Source organism: Boleophthalmus pectinirostris, unplaced genomic scaffold (assembly GCF_026225935.1).
Source record: "Boleophthalmus pectinirostris isolate CB_2022bp ecotype Guang Dong unplaced genomic scaffold, ASM2622593v1 HiC_scaffold_5, whole genome shotgun sequence".
Classification (NCBI taxonomy): Eukaryota; Metazoa; Chordata; class Actinopteri; order Gobiiformes; family Gobiidae; genus Boleophthalmus; species Boleophthalmus pectinirostris.
The window spans coordinates 6,504,393-6,520,124 of NW_026571404.1; the positions used below are offsets into that span (position 1 = coordinate 6,504,393).

The 15,732-nt window shown below is 39.1% G+C and overlaps 1 protein-coding gene across 4 annotated transcripts in view; it reads left to right on the top strand.

Annotated features, from left to right (window-relative positions):
• Nucleotides 1–15,732, top strand: part of dntt (deoxynucleotidyltransferase, terminal) — a 306,321-nt gene that overhangs the window by 131,028 nt on the left and 159,561 nt on the right. For all 4 annotated transcript variants that reach the window (XM_055162795.1, XM_055162798.1, XM_055162796.1 and 1 more), the window contains exon 8: nt 1,558–1,660. In XM_055162795.1, the coding sequence (XP_055018770.1) occupies nt 1,558–1,660 (103 nt within the window). The remainder of the gene's footprint in view (nt 1–1,557; nt 1,661–15,732) is intronic.

The window sequence follows — 15,732 nt, forward strand, 5'->3', positions numbered from 1 at the left end:
TGATCATCATCACTTTTGGCACGTCAGCTCCTGAAACTCTGTTTATGTCACTTTACACACAAAAGCAAAACTGAAGTTTTCAGAATCTCCAGTCTAGCCAGAATTTTTAGAAAGATTCGTTTTCAGAGGCGAATTCACCGTTTGTGTGTAAAAGATGGATACAAATGAAGAGAAATGTCTCAGTTTTTAAAAATACCCCTGTGCATGTGACCAGGGCCTTACTGTCCACAGATCTGACCTGTAACTTTATGGCCTGCTGTTGCTATGGAAATCAAAAGTTTAATGCCATACTGTGGAACAGATCGACAAGCACACTTGGTTGGCCCTAACTTTTTTACAACTGAATGAAGCAAAGACAGAGGTGATACAGTTTGGATCCAGCAGAACCGTCACTGATGTGGGACGCCTCAAAAACTATGTTTGCCCCACAGTCACCAACCTCGACGTCACCTTAGACAATGATTTTAAATTTGACAAGCAGATCAAGGTTTTCATTCCGCACTCTTCTCTCCAATTTATGTCTCTTTTTTTATTTTAATCTTCATGATTATTTATGTTTTGATTTGTTTTTATTATGATTTTAATGTATTTCTTATGCTGTAAAACACTTTGAATTACTTTGTGTACGAATTGTGCTGTACAAATAAACTTGCCTTGCCAATAGCGTTTTAAAATCAAGTTCTCATCATTTGGGCTTTTTATCTAAAGTCAAACCTTTTTTATCTTTTAAACTTGTTTAACAAGTCGTGCACGCTTTTATTTCATCACGCCTGGACGACTGTAACACAAATTATTCCGCACTTTACCGACGACAGTGACTCCAAAAGTCTGCGGCACGACCTTTAACAGGAACGTGTTCATTTCAGAATTGATTTTAAGATTTCATTGTTTGTTTTTAAAGCTTTGAATGCACTGACGCCACAATACGTCTCGGACCTCCTCCAGATTTACATCCTCGCGAGCGTCTTGAGGTCCGAGGTCCAGCTCGTGGTGCCTAAGACGAGACTTAAATCCAGCTGAAACAATATATTTTAGTCTCAGTATTCATGATGTGCGCATTTTCTTATCAATAATGGGGAGATTTGTTATTTTAGTTGAAAATAAGGTTGAATTTGTGACTTCTGTAACTAAGTTTATGTTCATTCTACTGTTTATTTATTATTTTTAATGGTATTGTCTTATTAAAAATGGTTTACTGGGACTATCCTGCTTTATTGTTTATTTGGATATTTCTTTTTGGCAATCTGTCAAAGGCCAGATGTTGAAGTGTCTTGCCCAAGGACACAATGACAGTAAGCACTAGTCAAACGCTGAAGAAATATTGATTCATAAAAATAATAATAACAACATCTCCAGGCCCGCATATCTTGTTCTCCAGATGATTTTGGTTCAATTACCTGCGAAAAAAGGAATAGTCCCAAATGTTATTCCCCGTGCGCTGTGTTTTTAATAGCTCTGTCTGCCTCTTTGCCTCTTCATCAGTTAAACGCGGCGAGTACAAGAAGATAATTTTCATATTTTTGAAAACAGCGGCTGATAATGTGTTTTTATCTCTAGGGGGAAAGAGTTTGGGCACGACGTGGACTTTATTGTGACAACAGCGGAGGCGGGTGGAGAGAGCCTTCTTCTGCCGCTGATAATGGAGAGATTACAGGAGCAGGTGAGGGAGCTGCTAATGCGTCTACTCTCCGGGCGCCTCAGCTCACAAACTGAATCTTTTATCGTTTCTGCTGCTGAAAAAAAAAAAAAAAAACACGGATGGAATCAGCAACAGAACACAGGGAATGTTTGTGGTTTTAATTATTAACATTAGCGCTGGAAGATTAAGCGAAATCGAACATCACAATATCAATGGAAGTAATTAGCAAATCGCAAAAGCAGCAGTTTTTTAAGTACCATAGTTTCCTCTACAGACAACTAAATATCTCATCCCTGTAGTTTAGATCTGTACAAACATGTTCTGAAATGTGATTCTTCTGTTACTTCGTCAGTTCATATCTCAGTTTTTTTTTTTTTGTCAGAGGCAAAAACATGTTTTCTGTGTAAATCAGGGGTGTCAAACTCATTTTGGTCCAACCTACTTTGATCCCAAAAAGGCCGGATCAGAAAACTCATGTCATATAAACCCCAAAAATAACAATAAGTTCAAATATTGGTGCAGAGAAACACAAATCTATTACAGAAATCTTTTTTAATTGATGAACTCTTTCTTATTATAATATTATAATATTGTGAACAACCTGAAACTTTAAGAAAAATTCAATTTCAACACAATATTTTAACATTAACTTGTTTGCAAATAGGAATAAGTCCATTTTTCTTGGAAAATCCTGCGCTTGGCTCCACTTTTCTCATGTTGGACATTTTTCTGATGAGGGTGTCACGGTCAACAGTCAAAACGATCGTCCTTTAAGAGCGTTTGGAAAGAGACAAGTCTTCATCTGTGCTGCTCTGGTGGGAGGGGCCACGTACAGAGGCATGGGAGACGCTGCTGTGCTAAGCGGAACAGAAAATTACCAATATTTTAATAGAAAATATGATTAAAATATTTTAGTAGAAAATCAGCCTAGGGCCAGATTAAAGGTCTTGGAGGGCCGGATCTGGCCCCCGGGCCTTATGTTTGACACCTGTGCATTAGAGTCTGGGTACAAGTGAAGATGATCAAAAACTTAACATGTGACAAACAGTAAATGACAAACCCAAAGGAATCTATAGCCTTCCTGCAAGAGACAGGATTAGACAAAGAATAGTCTGGCTTTTAACACTTCTTACTTGGACAACGGAAAGAAAGAACAACACCCAATATTAACATTTCCACCACAGAGAGCACTGGGCACATACGTCTGCAGTCTTCATTTTACCGCTGATCATGTTTACTTCAGTGGGTTTGATCACAGTCGGTCGTCGAGCCCAGTGTCGAACTAGAACTACACAGGAAGTTGTCATTGCACGTTTCCAAATGTTTTCCTGGTTTGTAACGTAAGTGTGAAAAGAGTCTATTGAAGGAAAAGACAGATAAATGAAGTAGGGTTGTCCCGATACCGATACTGGTATTGGTAAAAGCTCAGATACCACACATTTTTCAGGTATTGGCATCGGCGAGTAGTCAGGCCAAATCACTGATCCGATATCACTCTGTATTTTCTGTTGACATCTATAGCTAATTCCACCACTAAAGCTCAGAGCAGGTTAAATGCAGACTGTAGAGCAGGGGTGTCAAACTCATTTTGGTCCGGGGGCCATATCCAACCTACTTTGATCCCAAAGGGGCCGGATCAGAAAACTCATGAAATATAAACCCCAAAAATAACAATAAGTTCAAATATTTGTGCAGAGAAACACAAATCTATTACAGAAATCTTTTTTAAAGACCTTTGAAACAAAACATTTTTAAACTAAAAATCTTCTTAAATGAACTCTTTTACAAAATATTATAATATTATGAAGAACCTGAAACTTTAAGAAAAATGCAATTTCAACACAATATTTTAACATGAACTTGTATGCAAATAGGAATAAGTCAGTTTTTCTTGTAAAATCCAGCACTCGGCTCCACTTTTCTCATGTTGGACATTTTTCTGATGAGGGTGTCACGGTCAACAGTCAAAACGATCGTCCTTTAAGAGTGTTTGGAAAGAGACAAGTCTTCATTTGTGCTGCTCTGGTGGGAGGGGCCACGTACAGAGGCGCTGGAGATGCTGCTATGCTCAGCACCGCAGAAAATTACCAATATTTTAATTAAAATATTTAAATAGAAAATCAGCCGAGGGCCAGATTAAAGGTCTTGGAGGGCCGCATCTGGCCCCCGGGCCTTATGTTTGACACCTGTGCTGTAGAGACTCTGTGGACACTTAAATCACACAATAACACACGGTTAGACATTTGTGTTGCCTCTTACATACCTCCATTCAGCCTTTGGTGTGGACACTGAGCTTGGGAAAATAACTACAGCGGCAAGAGCGCTAAAACAGGCTTTGTTTACTCTGCAGAATTAACCATGTGCTCCGAGGATGAGTGTCCTTTCACAGGCTTCACTGTTGTTTTTTATGCTCTCTGTGCGTGTACTGTGTCTATTACAGGCTCTGTGGTGGAAAGTGATGAAGTAGAAAAGCAAAAGTACTTAAATCAGCACTGCAGCAAAACATTTCACTAATACTTTATTCCTCAAAACTGTATTTATTCTGGCAGGTTTTCATTAAAAATCGCCTTTTAGAATTTTTTTTTTTTTGTTCTCGTACAGTAACAAAAGTGAGTAGCCAGACACTATGCGGTGAGCCTGGTATCGGTATCAGTGAGTAAACCAACGGCAAGTATTGGTACTAGATCGGATGCCCCCCAAAAAGGTATCGGAACAAAACTAATATGAACTGACGAACTAATAAAAGAGTCACAGTTAGATGTTTTGCTGTTTGTTTGAGGAAAATGATGGTGCTTAAAAAAATTGAAGCCTTTGCAATTTGCTAATTGCATCAAAATTTGGATTTGATCATGATTAATCTTGCTGTTCTACTTCATATTACTCTCATGTTTCTTATTGTCATATATCTGCTCAAATATGATCAGTAAAGGTGAGTATCTAAAGCAGGGGTGTCACACTCATTTTGGTCCGGGGGCCGTATCCAACCTACTTTGATCCCAAAGAGGCCGGATCAGAAAACTCATGTCATATAAACCTCAAAAATAACAATAAGTTCAAATATTTGTGCAGAGAAACACAAATCTATTACAGAAATCTTTTTTTAATTGATGAACTGAGTGTAGTTACGACGACTCTTAATGATGTATTTATGCGAGCTGATATAAACGAAAACTTTTTTGAAAACAATGCTATGTGCACGATGTTATTGTTCCTTTCTCAACATACCCGGGTATGTGTAAACATACCCCAAGCAGCCTTCCTCTTTACATTTTTGGTACCAAGTCCAAATTTAGTGGTTTTTTTTCCAAATTTTGCACTGAAGGCTGCACAGTTTTTGGGTGAGTGTGAGCGAGCAGATTCCAAGACACAAAATGACTTCTGTTTGGGAGTGAATGGCTCAAGCTGAAAACAACAAAAATAAAACATTAAACATAAAATCTGATCTGATCGGTGCCTCTTTTACAAAATATTATAATATTATGAACAACCTGAAACTTTAAGAAAAATGCAATTTCAACACAATGTTTTAACATGAACTTGTTTGCAAATAGGAATAAGTCAGTTTTTCTTGGAAAATCCTGCACTCGGCTCCACTTTTCTCATGTTGGACATTTTTCTGATGAGGGTGTCACGGTCAACAGTCAAAACGATCGTCCTTTAAGAGCGTTTGGAAAGAGACAAGTCTTCATCTGTGCTGCTCTGGTGGGAGGGGCCACGTACAGAGACACTGGAGACGCTGCTGTGATAAACACCACAGAAAATTAACAATATTTTAATAGAAAATTTTATTAAAATATTTAGTAGAAAATCAGCCGAGGGCCAGATTAAAGATCTTGGAGGGCCGGATCTGGTTTGACATCCCTGATCTAAAGTCTACTTATTTTCAACAGTGTCTATAATCATAAAAAAATATATATATATACCTGAGACTGTATACAGTACATAAGTGGGTATATCCTAATAGGAAGTGAACACGGGCAAGCTTCCAGCTCAATCGACTCTGGCTCCAATTCACTTTGTATTGAAAAACTGTCACTCGTCTCTGCTGCTGCTGCAAACTGCCACTCATCATTTTGGTCTTAAAATGTTCGTATTAACTCGCTCTATGTGATCCCGGTATTTTTATTTCACTATTTTAGCGTTAAATAATTGTAGGAACAGACAAATCATCCACTTTTTCTCTAGCGTCTCTAGCTGGAGATGAACGCTATGAATTACGTCACTCTCCTTTAGTCCATTCTTTATGCAGTCTGTGATTTGTACTTGTATCTGTTTATCCGTCCTACTTACTGATACTATTCATGGGTTTCTCTGCACATGATCGCGCCCTTTAACACAAAACCCAATCTACACATGTCTCCATTTACAAAGTGTGGGCCAGGATCCTGATAAAGCCCATTGTTATCCACAGGGACTATATTTAGATAATGGAGCTTTGGTGAGTGTGTCCCGCTGGCATCGCTCACAGCCGTATCTTCAGAGCCTGAATACAGCACACGGGGCCGCTACCTCTGATTTATACCACTCTAAAGGGAAAGATCTGGAAAAAGCGCGATTCAAAGAGTGACTTTTAGTGTGGCTTTCAAGGGCCAGTGCCTCCTCCAAAACCATTAAGGATAAACTGGGTTTTATGGAAACGAAGCCTCATCGAGATAAAAGATAAAAAGACTGAACTTTCTGCTTGTGTCCATGGATGTGTTTTTGTAAGTAAGTAAGTAGATAAGTAAGTAATTAGGTAAGTAAGTAGTTAGGTACTGTAGGTATGTAAGTAACTAAGTAGGTAGGTAAGTAACTAAGTAAGTAGTTGGGTAGGCAAGTGCGTAAGTAGGTAGGTAGGTAAGTAAGTAACTAAGGCTATGTTCAGACTGCAGGGCTTAACGCTCAATTCAGATTTTTTTGTGAAATCTGATGTTTTTGCGAGGTCGTTCACATTTCCAATTAAATGTGACTTGTATGTGACTCCAGTGTGAACATTAAACGGCCTGAAAGTGTCCCACATGTGACACTGGAGACACAATGACGTCAACCGCAGTGAGCGTCTCTGTGTTTACGGAAGTTGTCCAAACATGGACGCAGCATTGAGCACCTGGAGATTTTAAAGTTCCTCTCGTACCGGAGCCAGAACATGAACAACTTACTTGTTTTAAGGAGGAGATTGAGAAGGAGAAGGACGAGGTTTTTGGTCGTGGTGTTTTGTGGGGCAGCGGCAGCGACGTCCGTTGAAAGGAACGTGTGGATGTGGAGACGGAGCCAAGAGTGGTGAGTGGTGATGTGCTTCACTTCAGTGACATGGAGTTCATTAACAATTTTCGCCTACTTCAGCGCAGAATAGTGACGTTTGTGGCTTGTTGATAACGTGTAGGTTGGATGAATGCACCTTGGATCCTCAGACTGAAATCGCATGTCAAAAGATCAGATATGTATCAGTTTCAGGAGCAAATATCCAAGTGTCCTGGGTCACATTTGAAAAAAATGGATCTGTGTCATTCAGACTGACATTAAAAGATCAGATACAGGAACATAGGAGCCAAAAAACGTAGACTTAGGCTGCGTTGAGACTGCAGCCTGAAGTGACCCAAATCTGATTTTTTGGCCCCTATGCTCCTGTATCTGATCTTTTAAAGACAGTCTGAACGACAGAGATCTGTTTTTTTCAAATATGACCCAGGACACTTGGATATGTGCTCCTAAAACCGATACATAACTGACCTTTTGACATGCGACTTCAGTCTGAACGGTCAAGGAGCGTTCATCCGTCCTACACGTTATCACTCGGTGGACTTGGCTATGCCGAAGGGTTGGCTATTGTGCAGTAACAAGCACCTGTTGCAAGCCAATACAGCCCAACGCCAACGTGTTTGCTCACAAAAATAGGCCGCCAAAGATGTGTTTCCTCCCGTGAGAGTGGCAGAAGTAGGCGCTCACAAATGTCCACAAACGTTATTCTCATCACACAAAAAATGTTAATGAACTCTGTGTCATTGAAGTGAAGCACATCTCCACTCACCTCTTGGCTCCGTCTCCACATCCACACGTTCCTTTCAACGGACGTCGCTGCCGCTGCCCCACAAAACACCACGACCAAAAACCTCGTCCTTCTCCTTCTCAATCTCCTCCTTAAAACAAGTAAGTTGTTCATGTTCTGGCTCCGGTACGAGAGGAACTTTAAAATCTCCAGGTGCTCGATGCTGCGTCCATGTTTGGACAACTTCTGTAAACACAGAGACGCTCGCTGTAGCTGACGTCGTCGTGTCTCCAGTGTCACATGCGGGACACTTTCGGGCCATTTAATGTTCACACTGGAATCACATACAAGTCACATTTAATTGGAAATGTGAACGACCTCGAAAAAACATCAGATTTCACAAAAAAATCTGAATTGACCATTAAACCCTGCAGTCTGAACGTAGCCTAAGTGGGTAGGTAAGTAACTAAGGAGTTAGGTAGTTATGTAGGTAAGTAAGTAAGAAAGTAAGTAACTAAGTAGTTAGGTAGTTATGTAGGTAGGTAAGTAAGTAAGTAAATAAGTAGGTAGGTTAGTGGGTAAGTAAGTAAATAAAACTTTATTTATAGAGCACCTTTCATAGATAAAAAAAATAAAAATCACAGTGCTTTATAGAGCAATAAACAACTTGTACAAAAACAGAGGAATTACAGACACAGTTAACCAAAAGCTTGTCTAAATAGCCGTGTCTTGAGCTGATTTTTAAAAGTCAGTAGACTCTGCCTCATTGAGGCATCCATGTTTCTTTTATTAAAGGTGCACTATGTAACTTTTTGGTGGAGGGTTTTTTTTTTCTTCCAGTTTTCGATTTTGTGTTTAAATGAATAATGGAAAAAACTTTTAATGGCCACTTGACATTTATGTGACTTAAAGTGCGATGCTGGACTTTTGCCCTGCATACGGACTGAATCAGGACTAAAACAGGAATAAACCGTTTTTAGTCCTGGTCTGGTCCCAGTCTCAGTCCCGCTCTCAGTTCTGGTCCTGTTCCCGGTCTCGATCCTGATCTTAGTCCTGGTCTGGTCCCGGCCTAAGTCCTGGTCTGGATCTGGTCTGGTCCCGGACCTGATTTTTCATTTTGGTTTTGGAGACAAATAATGAAGTTTTGAAAATTTTTTTTTTTTTTTTCTTATTTTTGGTTTTATTTTGAAAAACGAATGAACTAGTGATACATGGATTACACTCAAATGATCAAATGCAAGATACATACATTTAATGCCATATTTTGGAACATTTCAGGCAAAGCAGAAAGGACAGTACCTTTAAATTTCAGCAACAAAAACATCAAAATCCTCACAGATGTATTGGAGATGTAATGTGTTTGCTGTGTTGTGTGGCTTAATTCTTGGCACTACTCAAATGTTGACAGTGATTTGAAGCTAATATCACAGTAATATAAATATCAATGCTCCAGAGAAGTGTCTAATTAAAACAGAACGTAAACACTGAATTAGTCACAACAACAGTCACTCTTTAGTGACTGATCTGTTTGGTTTCGCTTCGCGTCTTTAAGCTCAGAGGATTTATCAAGAGTTTGTGTCTGAACAAGTGACAAAGTGCTGTTGTTGGCGTTTGAATGGATGCATTAAAAATAAAAATTAATTAGAAACAAGTGATCAATTTCATAAAGTACAAAAATACCCTGTAAGAAATATTAATATACACTTTGTAGATTTCAATACATCAACATATGTAGCATCAGCATATATTACTTTCATGTTCTTACACAAAATTTAAGATATAAACACTTAAATCTATCAGAAAATGACTTAAAAATAGAGAAATTTTCTGTCCACGCAGCAAGATAACTTTACTTGACAAGTTATCTTAATATAAACGACCTCTAGGCTAAAATTAAGCAGTTTCTGGTCTAGTAAGTCGATAATAAATCTGAAAGCAAGATGAATAACCTGATGTAAGTTTTAAAATCTTGGCCAGATCAGAGAAATTTGCAGTGCCCTAAAAACAGTGTGATAACAAAGGTCTAGTTCAGGGGTGTCCAAACTTTTTTCATCAAGGGCCACATCTCAAAACACAGATGAAGCAGAGGGCCGATCAAGGGCCGTAGACTGGAGCTCATTACAGTGAATAATTGAAATATGTGCATGTTTAACACGTTATAATGAGCCGTGAGTCTTTATTTATGCTAAGATCCTTAAAAACCACACACTGAATATTAAATATTGGCTTTATCAAGGTAGATTTTAAAAACACTTGCAGCAAAATGCTCATTTTTAATTGATACAAGGTAATTTGGGCCAATTCACCTGGAAGCCTGAGGGCCAAGAAAAATTCGTCTGAGGGCCGCATTTGGTCCCTGGGCCATAGTTTGGACATGCCCGGTCTAGTTGGTCTTTCAAGCCGCTTGCGTCTCCTAACCTGAAAAACTGTTGGTGAATACTAGTTATATAATTTTATGAGCAAGATTGAGAAGATTTTAAAGAGCTAAATTCATGATAATGCTCTGTAATTACATGTTTTGCTGCGAGTTAGTTGGAGTTTTGGGAGGCACTGGACTTCACTATAAATCAGGGGTCACCAAACTTTTGTCTCTAGGGGCCACATTATGGCTCCTGACTGTGATGGGAGCCGGGGTCTGGTCTGGGCCGTATAACAGAATTGTACGACCCTGACGACGCAGATTATATTCTTTGAAAACCCCCACACTTTCTTTACATATCAGGCAAACTGCACGGTCCTCACACTGAACAACAAAATAATCAGTCGTCCATTGTTTTTTGAAAACTCAACACTCTCTGTCAACTTCTCATACTTTAACACTTGTCATTTTTCTGTCCTTAACTGCACTACAGAACTGTCACTGTTTAATCTCGAGCTTGTCAGGTGATGAAAATTCGTCGGCAAATGTAAATACGTCATTTAATTTCTGGTATTAGGTTCTTTTTTCAGACCTAGAGTTTGTTTCATACCTGACAGTTTCAACTACTCACTAATGGTCTTCCTCAGAGTGGTCATGTGATGTTGTTGTGACGTGCCCGGTCAGCTGATTTAAACAGGTTTTGGCACTGCCTTCCTACCGGTGGAGGCAACTGTCAGGTATGAAACAAACTCTAGTTTTGAAAAAAGAACCTAATAACATGAAAACAATAACAACAATAACATGAAGTATCAGAAGACCAGATGAATCTCACTGGACGTCATATAATTATTTAAATATAAATACTTCATATAAATATCATCTTTTTTATTGGAAAAAAAAAATACAAGATGCAGACGTTTTATTATTTGCCAAAAATTAATAAAAAATGAGGCCATGAAAACTTTTGAGAATTGCCTCATATGGTCAGTTCAAGTGGTGAGGGACAGAGGGGCTGGGGAGGCCGGACAAAAAAAAAAGAGACAGAGACAGAAAGATCTGGTGCCGTCAGCTCCCACGAATTTATCTGAGTACAGATCTGATCCGGCACAGTGTGGACGCCTGAAAACGCTGATACTCTGATGTAGGTCTATGTGCCGTGAAGTAATTCACCGCCAAAACACTAAGAGGCGAGAATATATGTCCATTCATATAAACGGTCTGTACATATGATCTGCAGACGTATAATCTCTGAAAAGTTTCACATGAATCATCTCCAACGTGATTGAAACAGAACAGACTCACCATCAGCAGAACACCCCTCTGTCACAGAAAGAACACTCAGATTCCACCGAGTCGTGTCCTTTAGTCCGACAGAAGCTGAACCACATCAGCGCACAAGGAGCGAGCTGTTTTTTGAGCGCTTACTTTATGGAAATGAGGGTTGTGGATTTAAGTTTTGTTTCTGTAAAATGTAAACAAAAATGAGCAAAGCTGTGTGGATAGGGAAGACTTGTGGACACAGAAGTGACGTGTCCGGACACAAATCATTTCCGATACGGTGATACGGTGATTCGTTTCAGTGTAAACGTGTCCTCAAAGCGACCGTGGATGTGAAACCTGTCCATTTTACCAAGAACTGGACCGTATTCTGGGAGACAAGCCCAGCGTTTAGGCGACTTCCGTAAACACTGAGCACACTCGCTGCTTGTGCCGTCGTCGTGTCCTCCAATGCTCATGCGAGACACTTTTGCGGAGTTAAAAATTCACACTGGAGATCACATACAAGTCACATTTAACTGGAAATGTGAAAAAAAACTATCAGATTTCACAAAAAAGCGTTAAGCCCTGCAGACTGAACTATGACTCTGGAATATAACTACTGTACACGCACTGACGAGACTCTGGAGCTCATTTTCACTTGGGTCTCACCTGTGTCCTTGCATTAGAATGAGGCATTATTTAAAGAGCCGGAGCCATGTGTGAACGTGGACTATAAGGGCTGGTAATAGCTGTCAGACGGTGCATTAAGGCTTTGGGGCAGGTGTTAAACAGGTTTCAGGACATCCTCTTTCTTCGGGACAGGGACAGAACGGGCCCACGCTCCTCTGGGACGGGAGACCGCGCAGGAGTGATTAAATGTACGGAGCTGAGGTCGGATCCAAGTGTTGTAACCTTGTCATCTGCCACCGCGTCCCTCTGGGTTTGGTGGTTATCTTTGGTGAAGGAGGAGAGGGCGAAGAGAAAGATCACAGTTTGAACAGTTGGAGTTGGGGGTGGGCGACACACGGACAAAGAAATAACACCGGATGTAACAATAACCAAAATATCGTGATATGGTATCGTCAAAAGTCTCACAGTAATATCGTGGGCTGTCACAAAATATCGAATTGCAAGTTCCTTTGCTTAAATTCATGGTTTTACAGTAGCAGCAGATTATGAACATCGGGAACTACATATCCCATGATTCATTTCAGTGCAAACAACATGAAGAGATATGTTTTTTACTTGACATTTACTTACTTTTAACACAAATGTTGTATAATTTTTGGTCAGATTTGCTGTTCAGATCTAAAAATTACGACAGAGGAAACATTTATTCATTCAAAAAAAAAAAAAAAAAAAAAAAAAAACAGTTTATGCCTTGCTCCTGTTTCTTAATTTTTGGTATTTTATTGCTTGAAATCATAAATCAGGCATTCTACTCACCAAATTGACCAATCAATAGTTTTTGTTCTTAAATTTTCTTCTTGATTTGGTTTAAAACATGGAAAAAAAACAAAAACAAAAAAAAAGAAATAGTTAATTTAAAGTTGTTTGCAGTGGTCCAAACCTCACTTTCCTAACACATTTTTAGCGTCCCAATAATTCACGGTTATTAGGAGATTTTCACATCAGATATATGGAATTATGTAGCAAATAAAACGTTAACTCAACTTTTTTTGTTTTGTTTATTTTATAACCAAATCCTCTCACAATCAAATGTTTATTAATTTTTTCTTACTACTTTTTATACATTTTATATACACAAGTTTTTCCTACATAGCTACATAATTCCATAAATCTGACTTCATATATTTGGTGTCTTCAGTGCAGTGGTGGAAGAAGTACTCAATTTTGTTACTTAAAGGTTGTATGGAGGATTTTTTTTTTTTTAGTTTCAAATTGTCATTGAAAGTTTAAAATACCATTACAGAGACGCAGCAGCTTTGTAATTATGATGACCCCCCAAAAAAAAAAAAAAAAAATCGATCAACTGTGGACGTAATGAGGCCAGATAAACATCAGCCAATAGATAACAAGGCTCCCTCTTTATCTATTGGCTGTTAGGTTGTCAATCAAACTCCCTACGGGGATTATGTGGTTTATGCAGCGGTTCTTCGAGGCTTTTTCAAACTGTCGCTTCCTCCCAATTCGCACAAAGTTTGTCACGATGGCGGACGAGAATCCACGACCAGTTCGCCGCAAAAGAGAGTCCGTTTTTGAGGTCGCTAAAAGAAGAAGAAAAGGGAAAAAAGAGCGAAGACAAACTGAGATGATTCTTGGAGATCCCTTCCAGCGACGGCGCGACTGAAGAAGACGAATGGTCTAAAAACTGTCACGTATGCACAACATTTGAAAAAGAACTGTCGCTGTATTTCACTTCCCTTAAAAAATCCTCTATACAACCTTTAAGTAAAAGTATCACATGAAAAAATCTAAGTAAAACGTATTTTAAAAATGTACTTAAATATTTTGAGATTTAATAAAGCTTCAAAAGTGATGATTTTGATGCAGATTGATGTAAAACGCTGTAAACATATATATATATAATGTTGAATATATATTTTCATGTAAAAGTATCACATGAAAAAACATATGCACTGGTACAGAGGAGGGCAAACCTACTGATCTTCAATAAAAATAACATTAATAATAGTAATTTTCAGAGTGTTAAAAGTCATTTCAATAAATATTAAATACCATGGGACTTGAAAGACAGATATTTAGTTGTAATGCTTTGTAATGATTTTCAATTATGGGATATTTCAATAATGAAATGAAAGTACTTTTGTTTAAAAATGTACTTGGAAGATTTTAAGATTTAATAAAGCTTCAAATTTACTGATTTTGATGCAGACTTGCGCTGAATATTGCTGGACAGAAATAATTTAATTTGTTGTTTTCATTTGTAGATTTTTGTTTGCTCAAATTATGAATAAGTTTTAAAATAAACCCTTTTCAGCAGGTCTCAAAATATAATAAAAAACACTTTTACTTTTCAGTCCTGTTAAAAAAAAGTTAGAGAAATAGAAAGTGAACTAAAAGTAAAAAGTATCCAAATTTGTGTATCAGTCGTTCATTAGTTTTTCAAAATAAAACAACAATTAAGAAAATGAAAAACAACTACTTTCTTCATTATTGATTATTTGTCTCCAAAACCAAAAAGAAAAAAAAATACGAATAATGGAATGTTTAAATAAATAATGGAAAAAAAACATGCCGGACTTTTGCACCGCATACAAACTGAACCAGGACTGAATCAGGACTGATCGCAGGACTAAAACAGGACTACACCAGGTCCCGGTCTCAGTTCTGGTCTGGTCCCAGTCTGGTCCTGATCTCAGTTCCAGTCTCAGTCCTGGTTTTGTCCTTGTCTCAGTACTGGCCTGGTCCTGGTCTGGTCCCGGTCTCAGTCCTGGTCTCAGTCCTGGTCTCAGTCCTGGTCTCAGTCCCAGTTTGGTCCTGGTCTTGGTCCCGGTCTGGTCCCGGTCTCAGTTCTGGTCTCAGTCCCGGTCTCAGTTCTGGTCTCAGTCCCAGTTTGGTCCTGGTCTCAGTCCCAGTCTCAGTTCTGGCCTGGTCCTGGTCTGGTCCCGGTCTCAGTCCTGGTCTCAGTCTTTGCTTAGTCCTGGTCTCAGTCCCGGTCTGGTCCTGGTCTCGGTCCCGGTCTGGTCCCGGTCTCAGTTCTGGTCGTAGTCTCGGTTTGGTCCTGGTCTCAGTCCCAGTCTCAGTCTCAGTCCTGGTCTGGTCCTCGTCTGGTCCCAGTCTCAGTCCCGGTCTCAGTCTTGGCCCCAGTCTCAGTCCTGGTCTGGTCCTGGTCTCAGTCCTGATCTCAGTCCCAGTCTGATCCTGGTCTGGTCCAGGTCTCCTGATTTTCTTCGCTGGCGCATCTCTGGGCTCGTCCCGACACTGAGTCCTGGATCAGTCCTGGTTCAGTCCTGGATCAGTCCTGGTTCAGTCCTGGATCAGTCCGTATGTGGTACAAAAGTCCGACATTTCAGTTTAAGAAACGAGCATTATTGTTTTTTTTCCATTATTCATTTAAACACAAAATCGAAAACTGAAGAAAACGAATAGTTATCCATTTTTCATTTTGATTTTGGAGACAAATAATGAAGAAAATTGTTGTTTTATCGATTTTCTTATTTTTGGTTTCACTATAAAAAACGAATGAACGAACGATACACGGATTTATCCACTTCAGTAAAATACAGATGTTTAAAAGTTATACTCAGGTACAGTACTTTCTTTCTTTTACCTCTGCTTCTTTATTTATCAAATGCTGTAGAAAAACCCCCAAAAACAAACATAAAATGAGAGAGCGAGTCCAAACTTTTGACTGGTCGTGTCCATCAAATACATTATCTTTGCAATAATAGAATCTGGACAGAAGATGTATGGCGCAACAAGGACAAAAGCCGAGCGATACATTACTCTTATGGGTGCACGCGAGGCCTCAGTGATTAACCGCGGAGAGCTAAATGTTGTAACCTTGTCATGTGCCCGGGCTTC